The following is an 18,027-nucleotide window of genomic DNA, read 5'->3' as shown; positions in this document are numbered from 1 at the left end:
TCGCTTTGATGCACACTGGCCACAAGGGGGCAGATGCTCAACACAGGAGCTGCCCCCTGGTGGTCAGTGTGCTCCTACAGGGGGAGCGCCGCTCAGCCAGAAGCTGGGCTCATGGCTGGCGAGCACAGCGGCAGTGGCCAGAGCAGGGAGCAGGCCTAAGCCAGCAGTCAGACATCCCCTGAGGGGTCCTGGACTGCGAGTGGGTGCAGGCCAGGTTGAGGGGACCACCCCCCTCAGGACCCACCCTGTGCACGAATTTTATGCACTGGGCCTCTAGTTTCATATAAATGGAGTAATTTCTATGAATGGAATAATGAGATCTTTATTGTCTAATCTCTTTAACTCAGCATAATGTTTTTCAGCTCCATCCAATTTACAGCCTGTATCTGGTCCATCCTTTTATATTGGGGAGGAGCATTCCATGGAATGGCCATCCTACATGTGGTTAACTCAGTCACCCATTGGGACATGGGTTCCCTCTCTTGATATTTTAACACCCACACCAGAGACTGCACAGCCTCCTGCAGGTCATTCTGGATTGACTTTGAAGGGGGGAAAAGGTTTTTAAAGCTCTCAGGAAACTCTCACTTCACAGCAGGAAAGATCTGGCTGACAGCCTCCAGGAGGACGGCTCCCCAGGAGACAAACGAACTGAGGTTGTGTTCTTTTTAGCCTACTCTCAAGCCTTCCCTGGCCACAGTCCTTGACCTGCAAGGCTATGAGAGAGGCTAAACCAACCCCAGTGGGAACTGATGCTGGACACCAAATCCTTGAGACCCCCGCTGTGTGAAATCCAGGGGGCACCAGGAAGGAGCCAGGCGGCCTGAAGCAACAGGTAGGGGGCTGTCAGGGAACAGTGGCTCTTTCTCAGTTTGTACAGAAGCATTTCAGTATTTTAACAATGACTTAGACCACACTGGGAACATCAAGCCTACCCATGTCTACCCACCCTGCACACCCAGAAAGTGAAAGCTCTCCTAGAGGTTCCAGGAGTTCTAGACCCAAGCCCCAAACTCCAAATTGGATTAACATGTGCAACAGTCCCTCGGAGAGGGCAGTGCATTGTGCTGGAAAAGTAGAGGGAGATATTGACTGCCTCCTCGGACAGCCGCTCTGAGACAGGGAAGGCTGATGAACAGTGATCATGAGCAGGGTCTCGGCACCCGTTTGCTGGACGCTGAGTCCTAAGATGTGGCCAACCCGGGCTGTTCCTCACACACACTCCTCTTAACACATGTACAGGTTCTGGCTGCAGATTGTCGCATGGTGGGGACAAGGATCCAGAGCCACCGTGGCTTTTGACAATATCTCCATCAGCCTGGACTGCTACCTCACCAGTGAGTCCACCCTGCCCCCGGCACTTGTTCCCACCCAGACTACCCGGGTTCACTGTCCCTCCTTCACCTAAGCCACTTTCTCCCACCTTCCCTTGGGGCATGCTCACCTCCCTACAGTGGAGCCTCACTTAACTCAACCAATGGGGTCTTCTCTATTCCAGTCAGTGGGGAGGACAAGATGCTGCAGAATACAGCACCCAAGTCAAGAAATCTGTTTGAGAGAAACCCCAACAAGGAGATGAAACTCTGGGAAAATATACCAAGAGAGACCCCCCTCTTTGACCCTACAGGTAAGGGTTCAACTTACTAATTTGAGCAAAGTAATTATTTGTTGCAAAAGGCAGAAGAAAGATGGGTGCTATGATCGAGATGGGGAGCTAAGTGTAAAGAATAAGATGTCAACCTTTAAAAGGAACATTACTTGCACTTTGGCTATGGGCCTCCAAGAAAAGCTGGCTCTCTTTCTACAGAGCTTCTAAGAGGTGTGCGAAGGAGCACTCCTCCATGCACAGGGAACACCCAGGCCCTGGCACAAACAGAGAACCAGGCTGGTGACCTCTCCGCAACTCAGCCCCTTGAAACCAGTCTCCATTCACTGAACAAAGCAAACCTTCCGTCAGATCTTTCCTCCACATAAAGAGGGGTGGGCCCAAGGCCAAGGTTACCTGTTGCATGAAGGCAGGCTAGCCCATCCTGGGTAAACCCCCCAGAGCGTCAGGTTCCAGACATTTCCCCAGAGCTTGGCTCCCATCAACGCTGCTTGATTCAGCAGTCCTGGGATGAAGGACTGCTTGAGGGGGCTCTGCCGCTTCCAACACAGGCCTCTTCAGCCTCGTGCCCTAAACCATGGCAGTGACTTCTCAGCTACTCTTTGTACAGGGCATCATTTGGGGTCAGTCTCAAACCCCAGCATGATGTTCCTCCGCAGTTATTAGCTCCGTGAGCCAGCCCCAGGGAAGCTGATAAAGGCCTCTGGGCCACACCCGCAGGTCAGGGTTCCCCAGGTAAGCGATGGGCCTGGGCACTGAGGCTTCTTCTTACATGAGTAACCGGGAGACACTCTTCCTCCTGTAAAAGGTCATACGGATAGATAAATGATAAACCTCTCATTTCTATTTATAAATGTGAAATCCTTGTTTACTGCAAGTTACATTGAATTCATTGACTCTCAACATATTAAGTATTAGCTTTGCTTTGTGTTTGACGTCATTCTTCCTTTCCTCCGAAAAGCTACCCCAGGACTAACTATCCCATCCTAGCTCCTGCCTGACCTCACAGCTCCAAACCAGGGAAAGAGTTCATGGCTTTTCCCATGACCTCCCTCTTCCTCCCTTCTCCTTTAACTGGAAGCTCAAAATACCTTTCCAGTTTTCCACACTGCAATCTCTGTTTCCCAGCCCTGCCTCGTGGTTCATGGCTCATGAAACCGTCTAACACAAGGGAGGACCTGCTTTCATCGTTCAGCGGCCTTCCCCGCACCTCATCCCATAAGGGAGCAAGTACCTCCCTGACTTTCCGGCCCTTGGTCAACCATGGCTCCTGTGGTAAATTCAGGACATACTAAGCAAATGTCACGGCAAGCCACCGCCTGCCTAACCACCAGCACCGGTTACATGGCAGGGGTTCCGGAAACACTTACTGATTGATTGGTGGACACTTAATGCTTGAGCTCGGTTCTCAGATGTCAGCTGCTGGCTCCCCTGCATCCAGCATTCAGAAACCTGCCATCCACCCAGCCTGACTCGGGTTTATTGCCATATAACTCCCACTGTCCCTAAAGGGCTGATCGATAAGGGCCTGGCCAGTGGCCACTCAGACTAATGAAATCACACAGCGGCTCAAAAGCGTTGGTACTCCCCTACCACCTCCAGATAAAATTAGAAGTGAGTGGCTGCCTGAGAGGCTGGAGATGACAATGGCTGGGACACAGCTTCCTCTACTGAGCAGCCCAGCTCAGAGCAGGGTAACGGGCAGACGGCTGTGGGTCAGCATTGGGTCTTCAGACCCCCTTTTGGAGTAACCCATCTCAAAGGGAAGAGGACACTGAGCCCCTGGGAGGCTTTAGAGAACCCAATAAAGAGTTAGTGCTTCCCCAGGACCACTGCCACATCAGGGAGCAGCTCAGGTGAGGGAGAAGCCGAGGCAGGCTCCCAACACCCCTTCCCCTGCTGTGTTTCAGTAGCGGGAGGCATCTCTCCCCCAGCCTGACAGACTCCCAGACCTACCTTGCTGTGGACCCTAGCAGTGTGTGGTGGGGTGCCTCTGTCTTCATCAAAAGGATTTATAGGGGGAGGGGAGCAGGGCCTCCTTTTCCCACCACCCACAAGATAAGGTCCACCAGGCCCTCTGCATCAGCACTGGCCAGGACTCAGGCTCATGGTCAGGGAGAGGAGGCTGGCTGCCCCTGGATCCATGTTGAGCCCACAGTTCCAGCAGACTCCTCTGAGGGCAGGCCAGTGCTCAGAAATGCTGAGCAGGACCAGATCCAGGCCAGGAGCTCAGAGAACTCACAGGTTAGAAAGGAGAGAACAGGTAGACAATGATTACGTCCAGTTACATGCCTATGGCAAGAGGAGTGCTGCAGAGGAGGGTCCTGGGGGAGGAGGTTCCTGAAGGAGGGGGGCCCTGGAGGAGGAGGGGTCCAACGGGCTCATGGAGAGGCCTAGGTCAGGGCCACACCCACTCAAATAATCACCAGGCAAACGCTGGCCTGACACCCACCTTCCATGCGCCCAGCACAACAGGGGCGAGGTGAGCCCATACTCATTGCTCTGGAGCTTCTGGCCCAAGGGAGCCATGTGGCCTGGGAACAGGGAGATCACAGCCTGCAACTTAATCCAAACATAGAGCTCCTACCTGGAAGGCCCCCTAGAGAGGACAGGAGGGCTGGGGCTCCGAGGGGAAGGGAAGGGGAGGAAAGGAGTAATCCATGAGCACACCTGACCCTGGCTAGGGTGTTCCACACATCAGCTCCTCCCGTCCTCAGGGACAGCTACTGTGTTCCCACTGTAGGGAGGAGGAGGAGGATCCGGAAGAATGTAAGTGGCCCACAGCTGGTAAGGAAGGGGGCCTGAAATCTACATTTTTTTCAGCCAGCTGAGCTACTTCTGAGTGTCCAAGTCTCCAACCCCAGATCAACACCAAAAATGAAAAAGAGGGTAGTGCGTCCAGTTGAGAGTCCCTGCATAACCAGTAAACAAATCAGTTGTCAGAGGAGACAAGATAAGATTTTCCTCCCAAAGTTCAGCGCTGTCTGTTTCTGCTGGGCTGGAACCGGGCGGCTGGCTAGGGCACCGCCTGGAAACGCAGAGGCAGTTTCAGGAGACTCACTCACAGAGCTTCCAAATCTCCCTAAACATGTCTAATCCCCCCGCCCCCCGCACCCCCCTCCCCGCCCCTCCAGCCAGCCGTCCCCTCCAATGAGGGTCTGGCAGGGAAAAGCCCGGCCAGGTGCCTCACGAAGCATTCTCGGAAGCCTGAGTCACTAGCTAATCAGAAAAAAAAAAAAAACCACAGAGAAAATGGGACAAGTATTAAGTCTGAGAAAATTACATTTGTCAGCTTTGCACATACAATTACACTAACCAAATGGTTGGGATAATGCAATCACTGAGCTCCAGAGCGCTCTCCCGCTCTCTAATGAGCATTAGTGGTGAGGAGGTGGGAGCAGGCTCCGCCGTCCTGTCTCTCTGAAAGCCCAGGTAAGGACAGGCAGGGCCCCTGCCCCGTGACCCTGCCTCTGCTTCCTTACCTCTCTCCTCCGGCTGTGTAGGGAGAGTGGAAAGGGATCAGCTCAGTCTAAGTGAGAACCGGCCTAAACCTTGGGCCCAACCCACAAGTCACCACAACTCGTGGAGTCCTGGCTCAAACCACAGTCTTGCCTCCGAGTTGGTTGGGGACAGTTGGTTTACTGTTTTCTGAGTGGGATCATGAAAAGAGCACTGGACCGGGAGTCAGAACCCCTGGCCTGGCCTGGTGGGGGAGGGGCCTGCACTAGCCAGCTGTGATCCTGGGCGTCCCCTCGTTTGGTGCCTGGGCGTGTCACCAGATAACAGAGATAACAGCTCATGTAAGAGGGGCCAACGTGAACACGGACAAGGGCGGGAAAACTGGTATTTTTTAAAGTCAAGGTTTGAAGTAGACAGTCTCCAGGTCCTTCCCCATCCCCAGCCCCGTGGTCTGAGGGGGAAGGGTGTGGCGTAAGGAAGCCCGAGTGTTACCTGGCCCAGCTCTCTAATTAACCCAGGACACGGTGGATGTGCCCAGAAGTGAGGGTGACAGACCTTCCGTTCCCACACACGCTCCTGTGATTCAAGAACAGATGCCAATTCCAATGAGAAAGTTTTATGTGTTTCATATAAATTGATTGGGTCTATTTCTGCTAAACGCATTATCCATTCACCACAGAACAACTATTAGAGTTAATAGAATTTGTAGCGAGAGCCATTATGATCCAAGCACGCCTTCTGGGGATGACGGCATTGCTGGAAAGCAGGCTTTGCGGGGCCAGCCCCTCACTCAGAGCCTGGCCTTTCACGCACTGGGGTCTTCGTTCCAGCGCAGCCTTCTACACTCAGGCCCTGCAGGCCCAGCCAGGCTCACCAGCAGCTGTGGTGGGCTCTCTCATATGCAGTCTCTCAGTTATTGATACTATATGATCCCCCTTTTACAGACAAGGTGACCGAGGCCCACAGAGATTAAGTAACTTTGCCCTAAATTTTACAACTGATGTAAAAGGCTAAAGAACGGCTTTTTTTAATTGCATAGAAAGCTAAAATCTTCTAAGCCAAATAACATTTGGAAGGATACAGTTGTGATAAATTTTAAAGCAGGGGTGGGGAAACTTTTCTGCCAAGGGCCATTTGGATATTTATAACATTACTAGAGGCCCGGTGCATGAAAATTCATGCACTGGAGGGAGGGTCCCTCAGCCTGGCCTGCCCCCTCTCACAGTCCAGGAGCCCTCAGGGGCGGGAGGCGACCCGGTGATCAGGGGAAGGCAACGCCTCATCACACCTCTGCTCCTGCCACTGCCAGCAGTGCAGGCCTCGGCTGGCCCTGGTTACCTGAGCCTCGGGTGGCCCTGGGTGGCTGGGCAGCCACCATCCAAGGCTTGCTCTGTGCCTCAGGCCAGCCCTAGGGGGCTGAGGGGACTGTGGGACTCTGGAGGCAAGTGCTCTGGCAGGGCTGAGGGGACTGGGCACCACCATCTTGTGGCTGTGGGTGTCGCCATCTTTGAGTGTGTGGCAGTCAATTAGCATATTCCTTCCTTATTGGCTGTGGGCACCACCATCTTTGAGAGCGGGACAGTTAATTAGCATATTCCCTCCTTATTGGCTGTGGGCGCCGCCATCTTTGAGGGCGGGGTGGTCAATTAGCATATTCCCTCCTTATTAGATAGGATTTGCAGGTCCTACAAAAGTATCAACTTAAAAATTAGCCTGCTGTATTTGGTCAAACATTTAGTTAACTCACCCCTAATGCCTTAGCAGAGCCAGACCAAATGATTTTGTGGGCCTTATATGGCCTGTTGGCTGGATGTTCCCCATCCCTGATTTAAAAGAATGCCACTGTTGAAAAGGTCTCCTGGAGGAATCTCCAATCTCTTAAACTCCTGTTTCTAATGTCAGTTTTTGCTTAAACAGAGCACATCTGCATCTTCACTAATATTCAAAACAGTGCTCTAGGCACACAATGCACCACGCACAGGCAAGAGAGCTGATAATTGCAGCTAATCGGCGGCCCTCTGTGGCTCCAGCCTTCACTGATGCACATGGCCCGCACTCGGTCAGCACCCATTCTATTGGGGGAGGCAACTCGGAGAGCTCAGCAGGCGTAGGGCCACAGGTGCAATTCCGGAAACTGTTAGGCACTGACCGTTTTCCTGCTCAGCTGGCCTACTATTGAACCGGGAGCTTCATGTTCTCTCCTGTTTTACTAATTTTAGATTCCCGTCTATTTATAGCAAACTAGTGATGACGCAGGAAGCACCAGCCTTAACAAGGTTCGTGGGTGCCCAGTCACTGCAGCAGGTGCGCCCTCCTAATTAGGATGTCACTCTTTATTTCTTCGCCTCTCTCCCCCAAATGCTCCAGGAAGAGAGCTGGCGTGGAACTAATTCAGATTCATGATCCCCATTACTGACGTTAAGGAGTCGTGTCCAGTGCAAGCAGCTTTGCCTGCTGGAGAGCCAGCCCACCTCGCTAACGGTGGCCAACACCGAGGTGCAGGGGCTGCTCTGTTGCACTCGCACAGGTGGCAGGTTAGAGCTGGAGGCTCCCCGGCAGAGTGCCTCCTGCAGCAGAGCTTCCCAGGTGAATGTTCCCTGTCTACAGGCTGCCTCCTTTCACCTGCCCACAGTTACTAAGCACATTCAGCACATCTCATTGATCCCTCCAGCCCCCTCCCCCGCATCCCCTCCCCCCAGAAGCAGCATGGCACAGCTTTTAGAGCACTGACTGCCTTTGTTCAAGTCCCAGCTCTGCCACTTACTGTAAGTCACTCCTTTCTCCTTTCTGTGTCTTTGTTTCCCCACCTTAAAACATGGTGTTTACATCCCATAGGTGTGATGAAAGGATCACATGAGTGAATATGTGTCCAGGGCTTATGTGAGCCACGATTATTTTCCCCAGTATAGAATTGAGGAAACAGGATCAGAAAGGCTTTGGGACTTTCCCACCAGTAAACTGCAAAGCTAGGGACCAGCTCACTCCAAAGTCTTCCCCCCTAACTCCATGCCCCCTAGGAGCAATCCCCTTGCTGTCCGGTCGTTGGCCACAGTACAAAGGAGAAGCTTTGCTGCTTCCAGGCCCACTGTTTCCTCTTTCCAGTCAGGAGATTTACCTCAGTGTTCACTGCAGAAGACATCATTGCTTTCTAGTCGATGTTTTCACAATTTCCTGAATCCCAATTCTAAAATATACATCTACACTAATAAAAGAGTAAGATGCAAATTGACCGTACCTTCATGACGCCCACCAGCCAATCAGGAGTGAGTATGCAAATTAACCCAACAAAGCTGGCAGGTTAATTTGCATATGCAGCCGCTCCGGGCCTCTGGGCAGCGTGGGAAGGCGGAAAGGTGGCTCCAGCGGGAGTGAAGGCGATGCCGGCAGCCAGGGGAAGGAAGGCTATACTAGAGGCCCGATGCACGAAGATTCGTGCACAGAGTGGGGTTGTCCCTCAGCCCAGCCTGTACCCTCTCCAATATGGGACCCCTCAAGGGATGTCCGACTGCCCGTTTAGGCCCGATCCAGATCGGGCCTAAACGGGCAGTCGGACATCCCTCTCACAATCCAGGACTGCTGGCTCCCAACTGCTTGCCTGCCTGCCTTCCTGATTGCCCCTAACCACTTCTGCCTGCCAGCCTGATCACCCCCTAACCACTCTGCTGCCAGCCTGTTTGCCCCCAACTTCTCTCCTCTGCCAGCCTGGTCACCCCTAACTGACCTCTTCTGTAGGGTTGATCACCTCCAACTTCCCTCCCTTGCAGGCCTGGTCCTTCTCAACTGCCCTCCCTTGCAGGCTGGGTGCCTCCCAACTGCCCTCTCCTGCTGGCCATCTTGTGGTGGCCATCTTGTGTCCACATGGGGGCAGGATCTTTGACCACATGGGGGCAGCTATATTGTGTGTTGGAGTGATGGTCAATCTGCATATTACTCTTTTATTAGATAGGATAGAGGCCTGCTACAAGGGTGGGGGCCAGCTGGTTTGCCCTCAAGGGTGTCCTGGATCAGATGGGGGTTCACTTGGGGCATGGGGCGGCCTGAGCGAGGGGCCTGTGGTGGTTTGCAGGCTGGCCACGCCCCCTGGCAACCCAAGCAGAGGCCCTGGTATCTGGAATTTATTTTCCTTCTACAATTGAAACTTTGTAGCCTGGAGCAGAGCCAAGCCTGGGGCTCCCTCCGAGGCCAGCAGCCATTTCTGTTGGGGTTATAATTGAAACTTTGTTGCCTTAAGCGGGTGGGCCCGGCCAGGGTGTGCAGAAAGCTTTGCTTCCCCTGTTGCCGGCGGCAACCCTGGCCTGCTCTCTCAAGCTCCAATCTGCAGCCATTTGTTTGAATTTATTTACCTTCTATAATTGAAACTTTGTAGCTTGAGTGGAGGCTTAGGCCTGGCAAGGGCAGGTGGAAATCTTGGCTTCCTCTGTTACCTAGGAAACCTTGCTCTCTGTGGCTGTAGCCATCTTGGTTTGGGTTAATTTGCATGCTCACTCTGATTGGCTTGTGGGCGTGGCTTGTGGGCGTGGCTTGTGGGTGTGTCAGAGGCATGGTCAATTTGCATATTTGTCTATTATTAGGTAGGATATATATGTGTGTGTGTATATATATATTATATCCTACCTAATAAAAGAGTAATATGCAAATTGACCCTAACTCGGCTACACCCACAAGCCATGCCCATAAGCCATGCCCATAAACCAATAGGAGCAAATATGCAAATAAACCCAACCAAGATGGCTACAGCCACAGAGAGCAGGAGGGAGGCTTGGGTTTCCCTGGTAAGAAAGGAAGCCAAGCTTTCCGCCTGCCGTTGCAGTAAGCCTCCACTCAAGGGTACAAAGTTTCGATTATAGAAGGTAAACAAATCCAAACAGAAATGGCGGCAGCCACTGAGCTGGAAAGAGCAGGAGGCAAGGGTTGCCCCTGGCAATGGAGGAAGCAAAGCTTCTGCAGCCCTGGCTGGCCTAGGCCTCTGCTCCAGGCTACAAAGTTTCAATTGTAGAAGATACACAAACCCCAAAAGAAATGGCTGCCAGCCACGGAGCAAGCAGGAAGCTTGGCTCCACTCCAGGCTACAAAGTTTCAATTGTAGAAGATACATAAATCCCAGATACCAGGGCCTCTGCTTGGGTCGCCAGGGGGTGTGGCCAGCCTGCAAACCACCACAGGCCCTTCACCCAGGCTGCCCCACACCCCAAGGGAACCCCCACACTGATCCAGGACACCCTTCAGGGCAAACCAGCCGGCCCCCACCCATGCACCAGGCCTCTATCCTATCTAATAAAAGAGTAATATGCAGATTGACCATCACTCCAACACACAAGATGGCTGCCCCCATGTGGTCAAAGATCCTGCCCCCATGTGGACACAAGATGGCTGGCACAAGATGGCCAGCAGGGGAGGGCAGTTGGGAGGGACCAGGCCTGCAAGGGAGGGCAGTTGGGGGCAATCAAGCCTGCAGGGGAGGGCAGTTAGGGGTGACCAGGCCAGCAGAGGAGGGAAGTTGGGGGTGACCGGGCCTGCAGGGAAGGGCAGTTGGGTGGGACCCAGGCCTACAGGGGAGGGCAGTTAGGGGTGACCAGGCCTAAAGGGGAGGGCAGTTAGGGGCAAACACGCTGGCAGGGGAGCAGTTAGGCATCAATCAGGCTGGCAGGGGAGTGGTTAGGGCGTGATCAGGCTGGCAGGCAGAAGCGGTTAGGGGCAATCAGGAAGCCAGGCAGGCAAGCAGTTGGGAGCCAGCAGTCCTGGATTGTGAGAGGGATGTCCAACTGCCCATTTAGGCCCGATCCCACCAAGATTGGGCCTAAACAGGCAGTCGGACATCCCTCGAGGGGTCCCAGATTGGAGAGGGTGCAGGCTGGCTTGAGGGACACCCCCCCACCCCCATGCACGAATTTTGTGCACCAGGCCTCTTATTTATACATATATATATATATATATATATATATATATATATATATAGAGAGAGATAGAGAGAGAGAGAGAGAGAGAGAGAGAGAGAGAGCTGAGTTTATTTTCACCAGCATGTGCTGTGTGTCTGCTCTGTGCCTAGCATTGGGGCCTGTAGCTGGGAATGAGCCCAAGTGTCCCTCCTGGAAACTGTGCCACCCAGAGCTGGGTTCACATAAGCCCGAGATGAAGCCACTGCTATCCCAGCACAAGGAAGACTGGTTCCCATTCCAATTTCCAATCACACACACATGGAGTTAGGACAGGACCCCACTCCATGGCTCTGACTTTATCCTCCCCTGAAGGGTGACAAGGTCTCATCCAAGATGGATGCTTTGCAAATTATACTGAACTGATCATCCTTCTTTAAAAGAAATCCAGTATCCTTTGAGAAAGCCAGGAATCAATAGTGTTACATTAGAACTGTCTGACCCTGGGCCCCACTGGAGAAATAGTGTAGCATTATCCAGCTCTGACAGACTCCAAAACACCTCACAAACCTCTAATCTAACACTATAGACTAGTGCTGGAGTTATGGCAAATGAAGACCAAACAACTTAACACCATGCCCTGGCTCCTCTTAGCCAATGAGAGGATTCTGTCATCCTCTCTCCTGGCTGGCCTGAGAAAACATGTTTTTCCCCCTTTGGTTCAGTGAAAGGTTACGTAAGTGGGAGACAATAAATGGTCCAGGAACTCTGGTCTCTGCATGCCTTGATTAAGATCATTTAGCTTCAAGACCATCAGTGCAAGTGCATTAAGTGCTTATTATTTGGGAAGTCCCCTTTTAATTACCATCCTCCCAGACTTGCTGGTTCTGCCTCAGAACCACACTGCATCCCCTCGGAGCCTGTTAGCTCTCTGCTTGCTGCAGCAAAGCTTCAGTGTCCAGAGAAGATGTCATTTTGTTTAAATTCATCTAGGCCTGGAGCTGGACAGAGGAACTAGGAGGGGAAAGGCTGAAATGCTAATTCTAGATCACAAAAGGGGATTCTTCCCACTTGCTCCTTCAATGGGAAGAGGAAAAGCAATGAGAGGTGGAATTACCTTAGCCATTACTGAGTCAGGGAAGAGAGAGAGGGCAGTGGGAAAGACTCAGCCCAGCCAGTGCTCTCCACGCTGGGTGCTTACACAAATGAGGAGGCCAAAGAAAGTACTGGCTGCTGGGCAGGGGCTTTGGGGTGACTGGATAGTTATCTATTGCTTCATAATAAATGACCATAAATGTGGTGGCTTAAAATAACACACATTAGTTATATTAGTTTCTGTGGGTCAGAAAACCAGCCACAGCTCAGCTGAGTCCTCTGCTTCATAATTTCTCAGAAGGTTACAATTAGGTGTTAGCCAGGGCTGGGTTCTCATGTGAAAGCTCGAGCGGGAAGGAGTCATCCCTCCATGCTCACATGGCTGTTGGCAGTTCCTGGAGAAGCAGTGAGGGAAGGGCAGTCAGGGTATGGGGAGAAAGACACATTTTTCAAACAAATCCCAGGCCATTGGATCTGGGATGGCTGATTTGTTTTTTTATAGTGAATGTTGACAGTTTCTTCATAATAACTGTTGAGAGCAAATTTTATTCATTTAATTATAATTTATTAAATAACTGACAGATTGAATGATCCTCTTCCAGGATCAATGTTCACAACTAAGGAAAATAAGGCATAGCTCAAGCTTATCCAGCATTCTAACTAAGAATCATAAAAACTCTCCAGAATAGCTCCCTGGAAAATAGGACTATTTCTTTTCCCTCAACCGACTTTATGACTTTGATTCTAGTAACGAATCCATTCAGTCAATCAACTGATCAGTTCCAGCAGCCATCGGATCAGTGGAGTGTCCACACTGCTAAGGAGCAGGATTCAAGTGTTTTCTTATAGACTGCGGAGCTCCTTGGATTTCAGTAATGTGGGTGTGGGTGTCCAAATATGAGTGTGTGCTAGTGTGGTCCTACTTGCTCCACCCACTACTTTTCTTTCTGTTTTTGACACTTGGATTTCCCTCTTTCATGTGTCCCTGCTCTCCAGTTTATCTTAAAGGGTCTGGGCCCCAGACCCAGGAGCCAGGACATGCTTTCTTCCTAGCTCCAAATCACGAGGCCTCTTGGGTACCTGCACCTCCATCAGCCCACCTGCCATAAGTGTTACAGTCACAAAGGCCTTGTAAAAGTTTCACCCTTTGTGGCCTAGAACCAAACAATAAGTAAGAACTACTAAGAATGAAGCTGTGAGGGGTTCTGGCTCCCCACACTGTTGCCTTTCTCTCAGGAGCCAAGGGACCTTAAAACAGGAGTGAGCAAACCCCACTAATATAGCCCAATGGTCAAGCCCTGACCAAGGCTTTCTCTCCCCAGTCTGGGGACAGAGCAGATAAAGGCAGAAATCAATGATGCTTCAGGCCTGAGTGTGGCAAAGCTCAGATTTGGACCACCACCACTTCCCACTTAATTCTCAAACCACATCCATTATGTGTAACCACCAGATGGGTGAGTCCACAGCACCCATCTCAATATCACATACTTAACACAGCTCTGGCCTGAAGCCAACTTGGGGATAACCAAATTAGCCCCAAGGCGTCCCTTAACTTAATTTTGACAGTTCTGCTTTCAGGATAGTGTTTTTCCCTGTGACCTTTCTCTTCTCTCGCGTGTTACTGACATTCCCTCAGGGAGCAGGGGTGGCTAAGAGCGCAGCGCAGCAGCCATCCCAGGCGCCATTAGAAACTCCCTCCGATTGCCGGTGTCAGAGCTGTTTAGGGTAATTCAGTTCTGAAAGCAGCTTTTATCTCAACAGCCCTGACTTGCTGCCCTGTTGTTGGGGAGCTGACTCACTGGGAGGTTCCTCTCAGTGAAACAATGTCTGCCTCCCAGCAGAGAGGGCCCTGTGCCTCTGGCCTTTATTCCTGGGAGACCTCAGCGTTTTCGGGCATCCTGTCTGTCTAGAGGAACTGTGTGAGAGCAAAGGAGACAATGATGGCAAAGGGAAAAAGAGATCATGTGTGTGAGCAGCCAGTACAAAAGACAGGGCTAGTGTTACAATTACTGATGTTACCACCTACTAATTTCTCATCAAAAGACACCCCAAGAGAGAAATGACCAGAAAGCTTTGCACAAATGAACGGGGTGTGTGTGTGCGAGCATATGCAAGTACATGCAAACAAAGTCAGTCTGAGAAACTAACTAGAACAACATGGAAAATGCATCAACTGAAAACGGTGCTGCGGAACAAGTAACTGCACATGCCCACCTCAGCCTCAGGTTTTCTCTGTACCCGCAGGCCACTTGGTCACCTTTCTACACGATTGCCTATCTGATGAGACACAAGTAATAATTCTTCCCCCTTTCCTATCTACTGACCTAACAGTTGTAAAAAGCTAAACTTACTGGAGGATGGAGGTGCTACATAAATGCACTGTAACTAAACACCTTGAACTTGAATGGCCCAAAGATTCCCAGCCCTGTTTGCTCATAGCCATTGTAGCATCCTTTTATCTGAGATTACACTTCCCGTGTCTTCTACCATCCACCAAATATAAGTTTCAAAATATAAATGCATTCCAAAACTATAAAACAAAGGCTCCTGCATCTAGCTGCCCCTCACCCTGATACACAAGAGAGGTTTAGGGCCACTTTCACACCCTCACCCAGCATTGGGTATAAAATAGATTAAACATAGGAAGACATCAGCATGAACACTAAGAAAACATATCTGACAGTAGAGAGAGAAGAAAGCGAGTCAGTATAAAATATTTATATCTGAAGCCATTTAGTGAAGGGTCAAACAGCCAGAACAACTAGCTAAGTCTGGGTGGCACTATAAAAAATAAAAAGTTAAATTCTACTTAGTGGGCTGCATGATGTAGCAGCAGCTTCTAGGCCATGGTCATTGGAGATGTCAATGAGGTGAAATATGAAAAACCCTACAGCCCCAGGAATAGGAATGCAGGTGAGGAACTGATCAGATATATAGTATAAAGGGGTTAATCATAGCAAATGACCTCAAGTAATTACTACGTTAAGATTTTTTTTCAAGGATTCTGGGAATATGGTGGTGATGGCTACAGCAAAGTTCTTTTTATCTCTCTGAATCCTTCCATGAAAACAGAACAACCATATATCAAAACTGAAAACCCATGAATATATGCAACAAACATGTTTATAAGGTATTCCTCTCAACCCCAAAATACAAGTGGGTAAGGACAAAGCACAAACAACCACAGGCCTGCATAGTGTCAACACCTAAGCAAGAGAAAGGTGAGAAAAGCAACAGGATGCCTTACAAACCTGAGAGCAGGAGAAACCCAAAATAGCTAACAGCTATTTGCTGGAAATGACAGAAAGCCAATCTGAGAGCCCTTTGCCCAGTTCAGTGGCCCGTGAGTACAAGCGGCCCATGGTAAGATCTGAAGCAATGAGTGCAGTCTGGCCACCAATCCTCCTTTCCAGGAAGGGCCCACACTGGGAAATCATTTCTGGAAGTGAAATCAGTATTTAGTAATATAGGGATCATATAGATAAAAAATAAAAAATAAAAGGGTTTCCAGATAAAAGTGTGTGGGGGTGGGAGGTGTGAAACAGAGCCAGAAACATTAGGAAGCAAACTGGCATATTTTTAAACACTATATATTTTTAAAATAACAAGAAGTATAAAGGAAGATCTGTGAAGTTAGAACATCTCCTGAACCCTGAAAGTTCTAGAAAACTAATTTCATATAAAAATGTATAACAGAGAAATATCAAGATTAAATCACATACAAAATTACAATAAAAAATTTTAAAGAGCATAGAGGACAGAAAAACAACTGGACAGAAAAATGAAAGCATTACAAAAATACATGCCCACAGAAGAGATCAAAATTATAACCTTCTATTTCAAAATGAGCTAAATGACCATAAAACAATGATATAAGACATGAAAAATAGCATGTCAATATTACAAAACATAAGAGACCAGGTGGTAGAACTCAGAAAAGAATGTAAAATGAAAGGAAAAAATATTATTCAGAAATGAAAACTAAATTAGGAAGCAATTCAAGAGCAAATAAACAACAGTTAATGCCTTACACGAAATAGAAGGTAAAAAGAGAAATGTTTAAAAAATTAAAAAAAAGATGACATTCATCAGAGCTAGGCAAAGAAGATGCAACATACAGATAACAGGAGTGCCTGAAGACAAAAACCAAAGAAGTGGACCGAAACAAATACTTAAAGCTGTAATTCAATTTTATAATGAAACTACTTATTAAAAGAGTACTGTATGCATCTGAGAATATTGGCCAGGAATGAGCAATAACAAAGAATATTCTAGTAAAATCACCAAACATTTAAAGAAACAAAAATACTTTGGGCACCTAAGAAAAAACAAGTGATTTATTAGAGAATAAAATTTAGATCATCATCAGAGTGTTTTACAATTACACTTTATGCCAGAAGAAAACAGAGTAGCACATGTAATATATTCAAGGGTAAAGAATTTTATCAACATCCAAGAACTCAAAGAGTATTCTTCCCATGAATCCTAAAGAATCTACATGAAAACAAGCTTCAGACAACCAAAATGCCTGGAGATAAATGACTGATGTAAGCATTAAACACATAGTACTTACAAAGCAAGACTAAGGACTTAAGAGGAAAGAGTACCATGTGTAACCACAATATGCCCAAACAGTATAGGTAAAATACAACTTCAAGGAATATAGGAGAATAGAGAGCACATATATTTTAAAAATTTTAACAGGTCTCAGTTTTTATATTGATGATGGTATTGTGGTAGTGTTATTACTCTGATACTATTGTGTGCTTAATGATGGAAAAAGTAAATGAGTAATTATAGAATATTTTAATTCTATTAGAATGTTCCTGAGAACCAAGCTTCTCAGTGTAGAAAAAGAAATATGGATTAATATAGAAGAGATTAAAACTCTGTAATCCTGAATTTGAATTGAAAGTATCAGAGTGACAATGGAATACTATACTACTATAAAAAGGAAGGAACTCCTACCATTTGCAACAGCATGGATGGACCTGGAGAGCATTATGCTAAGTGAAATAAGTCAGTCAGAGAAAGTTAAATATCACATGATCTCACTCATTTGTGGAACATAATGAACAACATAAACTGATGAACAAAAACAGATCCAGAGACAGAGAAGCATCAATCAGACTGTTAAACCTCAGAGGGAAGGTAAGGGAGGGTGGCGGTAACGGGGAGAGATCAACCAAGGGACTTGTATGCATGCATATAAGCCTAACCAATGGACACAGACACCACGGGGGTGAGGGCATGAGTGGGGGGCGAAAGAGGGGGGAATAAGGACACATATGCAATGCCTTAATTAATAAAGAAAAAAATATTAATAAAAAAATAACCTTCTATTTCAGTGTGAGCTCATGAGGTATTTTGTCATATCCATGTGTGTATTTTATATATGTGTATGTTTATGTTGATATATATATATATATATATGTACACACACAGATATTTCCTAGCTTTGTCACGAAAGAAGCCTAGACACAATCACCAACCAGTAGCAATAAGTGTCTATAGCCCTCAAGGTGTGTAATTAAAATACCTTTTCCCAAAGAAACAAAGACTTTGGAGAAAATGGCTGAACCCAGGTCTAGGGAAGGCACATTTTGTCATACCAGATAGCAAGAAAGCAAAAGAACTGGGGAGGCTTACCACTGATCAAAAATGTGACATTTTGAGCTTCTAAAAGATAATAGGGGTTAATTAGAACTCAAAAATACGTTTAAATTCAAGAATTTATATCATGTATAAACAACTAATTGGTCAACTTTAGAGGATGATAGATAACTAATTCATTATCTTGAAAACTATGATAAAGAATTGAGCATTTATCCTGCCTTTCCTACATGGGTAACCAAATAGTAGATGAGAGGAAACATCGCTTTATAAATGTATTCCAACTGATAAGAAGAAAAGGTATAATTTGAGTATCACTATTTTGCAACTCCCAATAAATACATGGGCCTAGCCATTAAGCTTCTACAACTTCGAACATCC

The 18,027-nt window shown here is 48.3% G+C and overlaps 1 protein-coding gene across 1 annotated transcript in view; it reads left to right on the top strand.

Moving 5' to 3' along the window:
* The window catches only part of ALK (ALK receptor tyrosine kinase), a 591,773-nt gene that overhangs the window by 522,835 nt on the left and 50,911 nt on the right, over window positions 1-18,027 (top strand). Inside the window, exons 10-11 of the mRNA XM_008162272.3 lie at window positions 1,243-1,337; window positions 1,499-1,627. Of these exons, the coding sequence (XP_008160494.2) occupies window positions 1,243-1,337; window positions 1,499-1,627 (224 nt within the window). The remainder of the gene's footprint in view (window positions 1-1,242; window positions 1,338-1,498; window positions 1,628-18,027) is intronic.

This window comes from Eptesicus fuscus, chromosome 16 (genome assembly GCF_027574615.1).
Source record: "Eptesicus fuscus isolate TK198812 chromosome 16, DD_ASM_mEF_20220401, whole genome shotgun sequence".
Classification (NCBI taxonomy): domain Eukaryota; kingdom Metazoa; phylum Chordata; class Mammalia; order Chiroptera; family Vespertilionidae; genus Eptesicus; species Eptesicus fuscus.
Note: the sequence above shows the minus strand (reverse complement) of the source record. Positions and strands in the feature narration are given on the sequence as shown.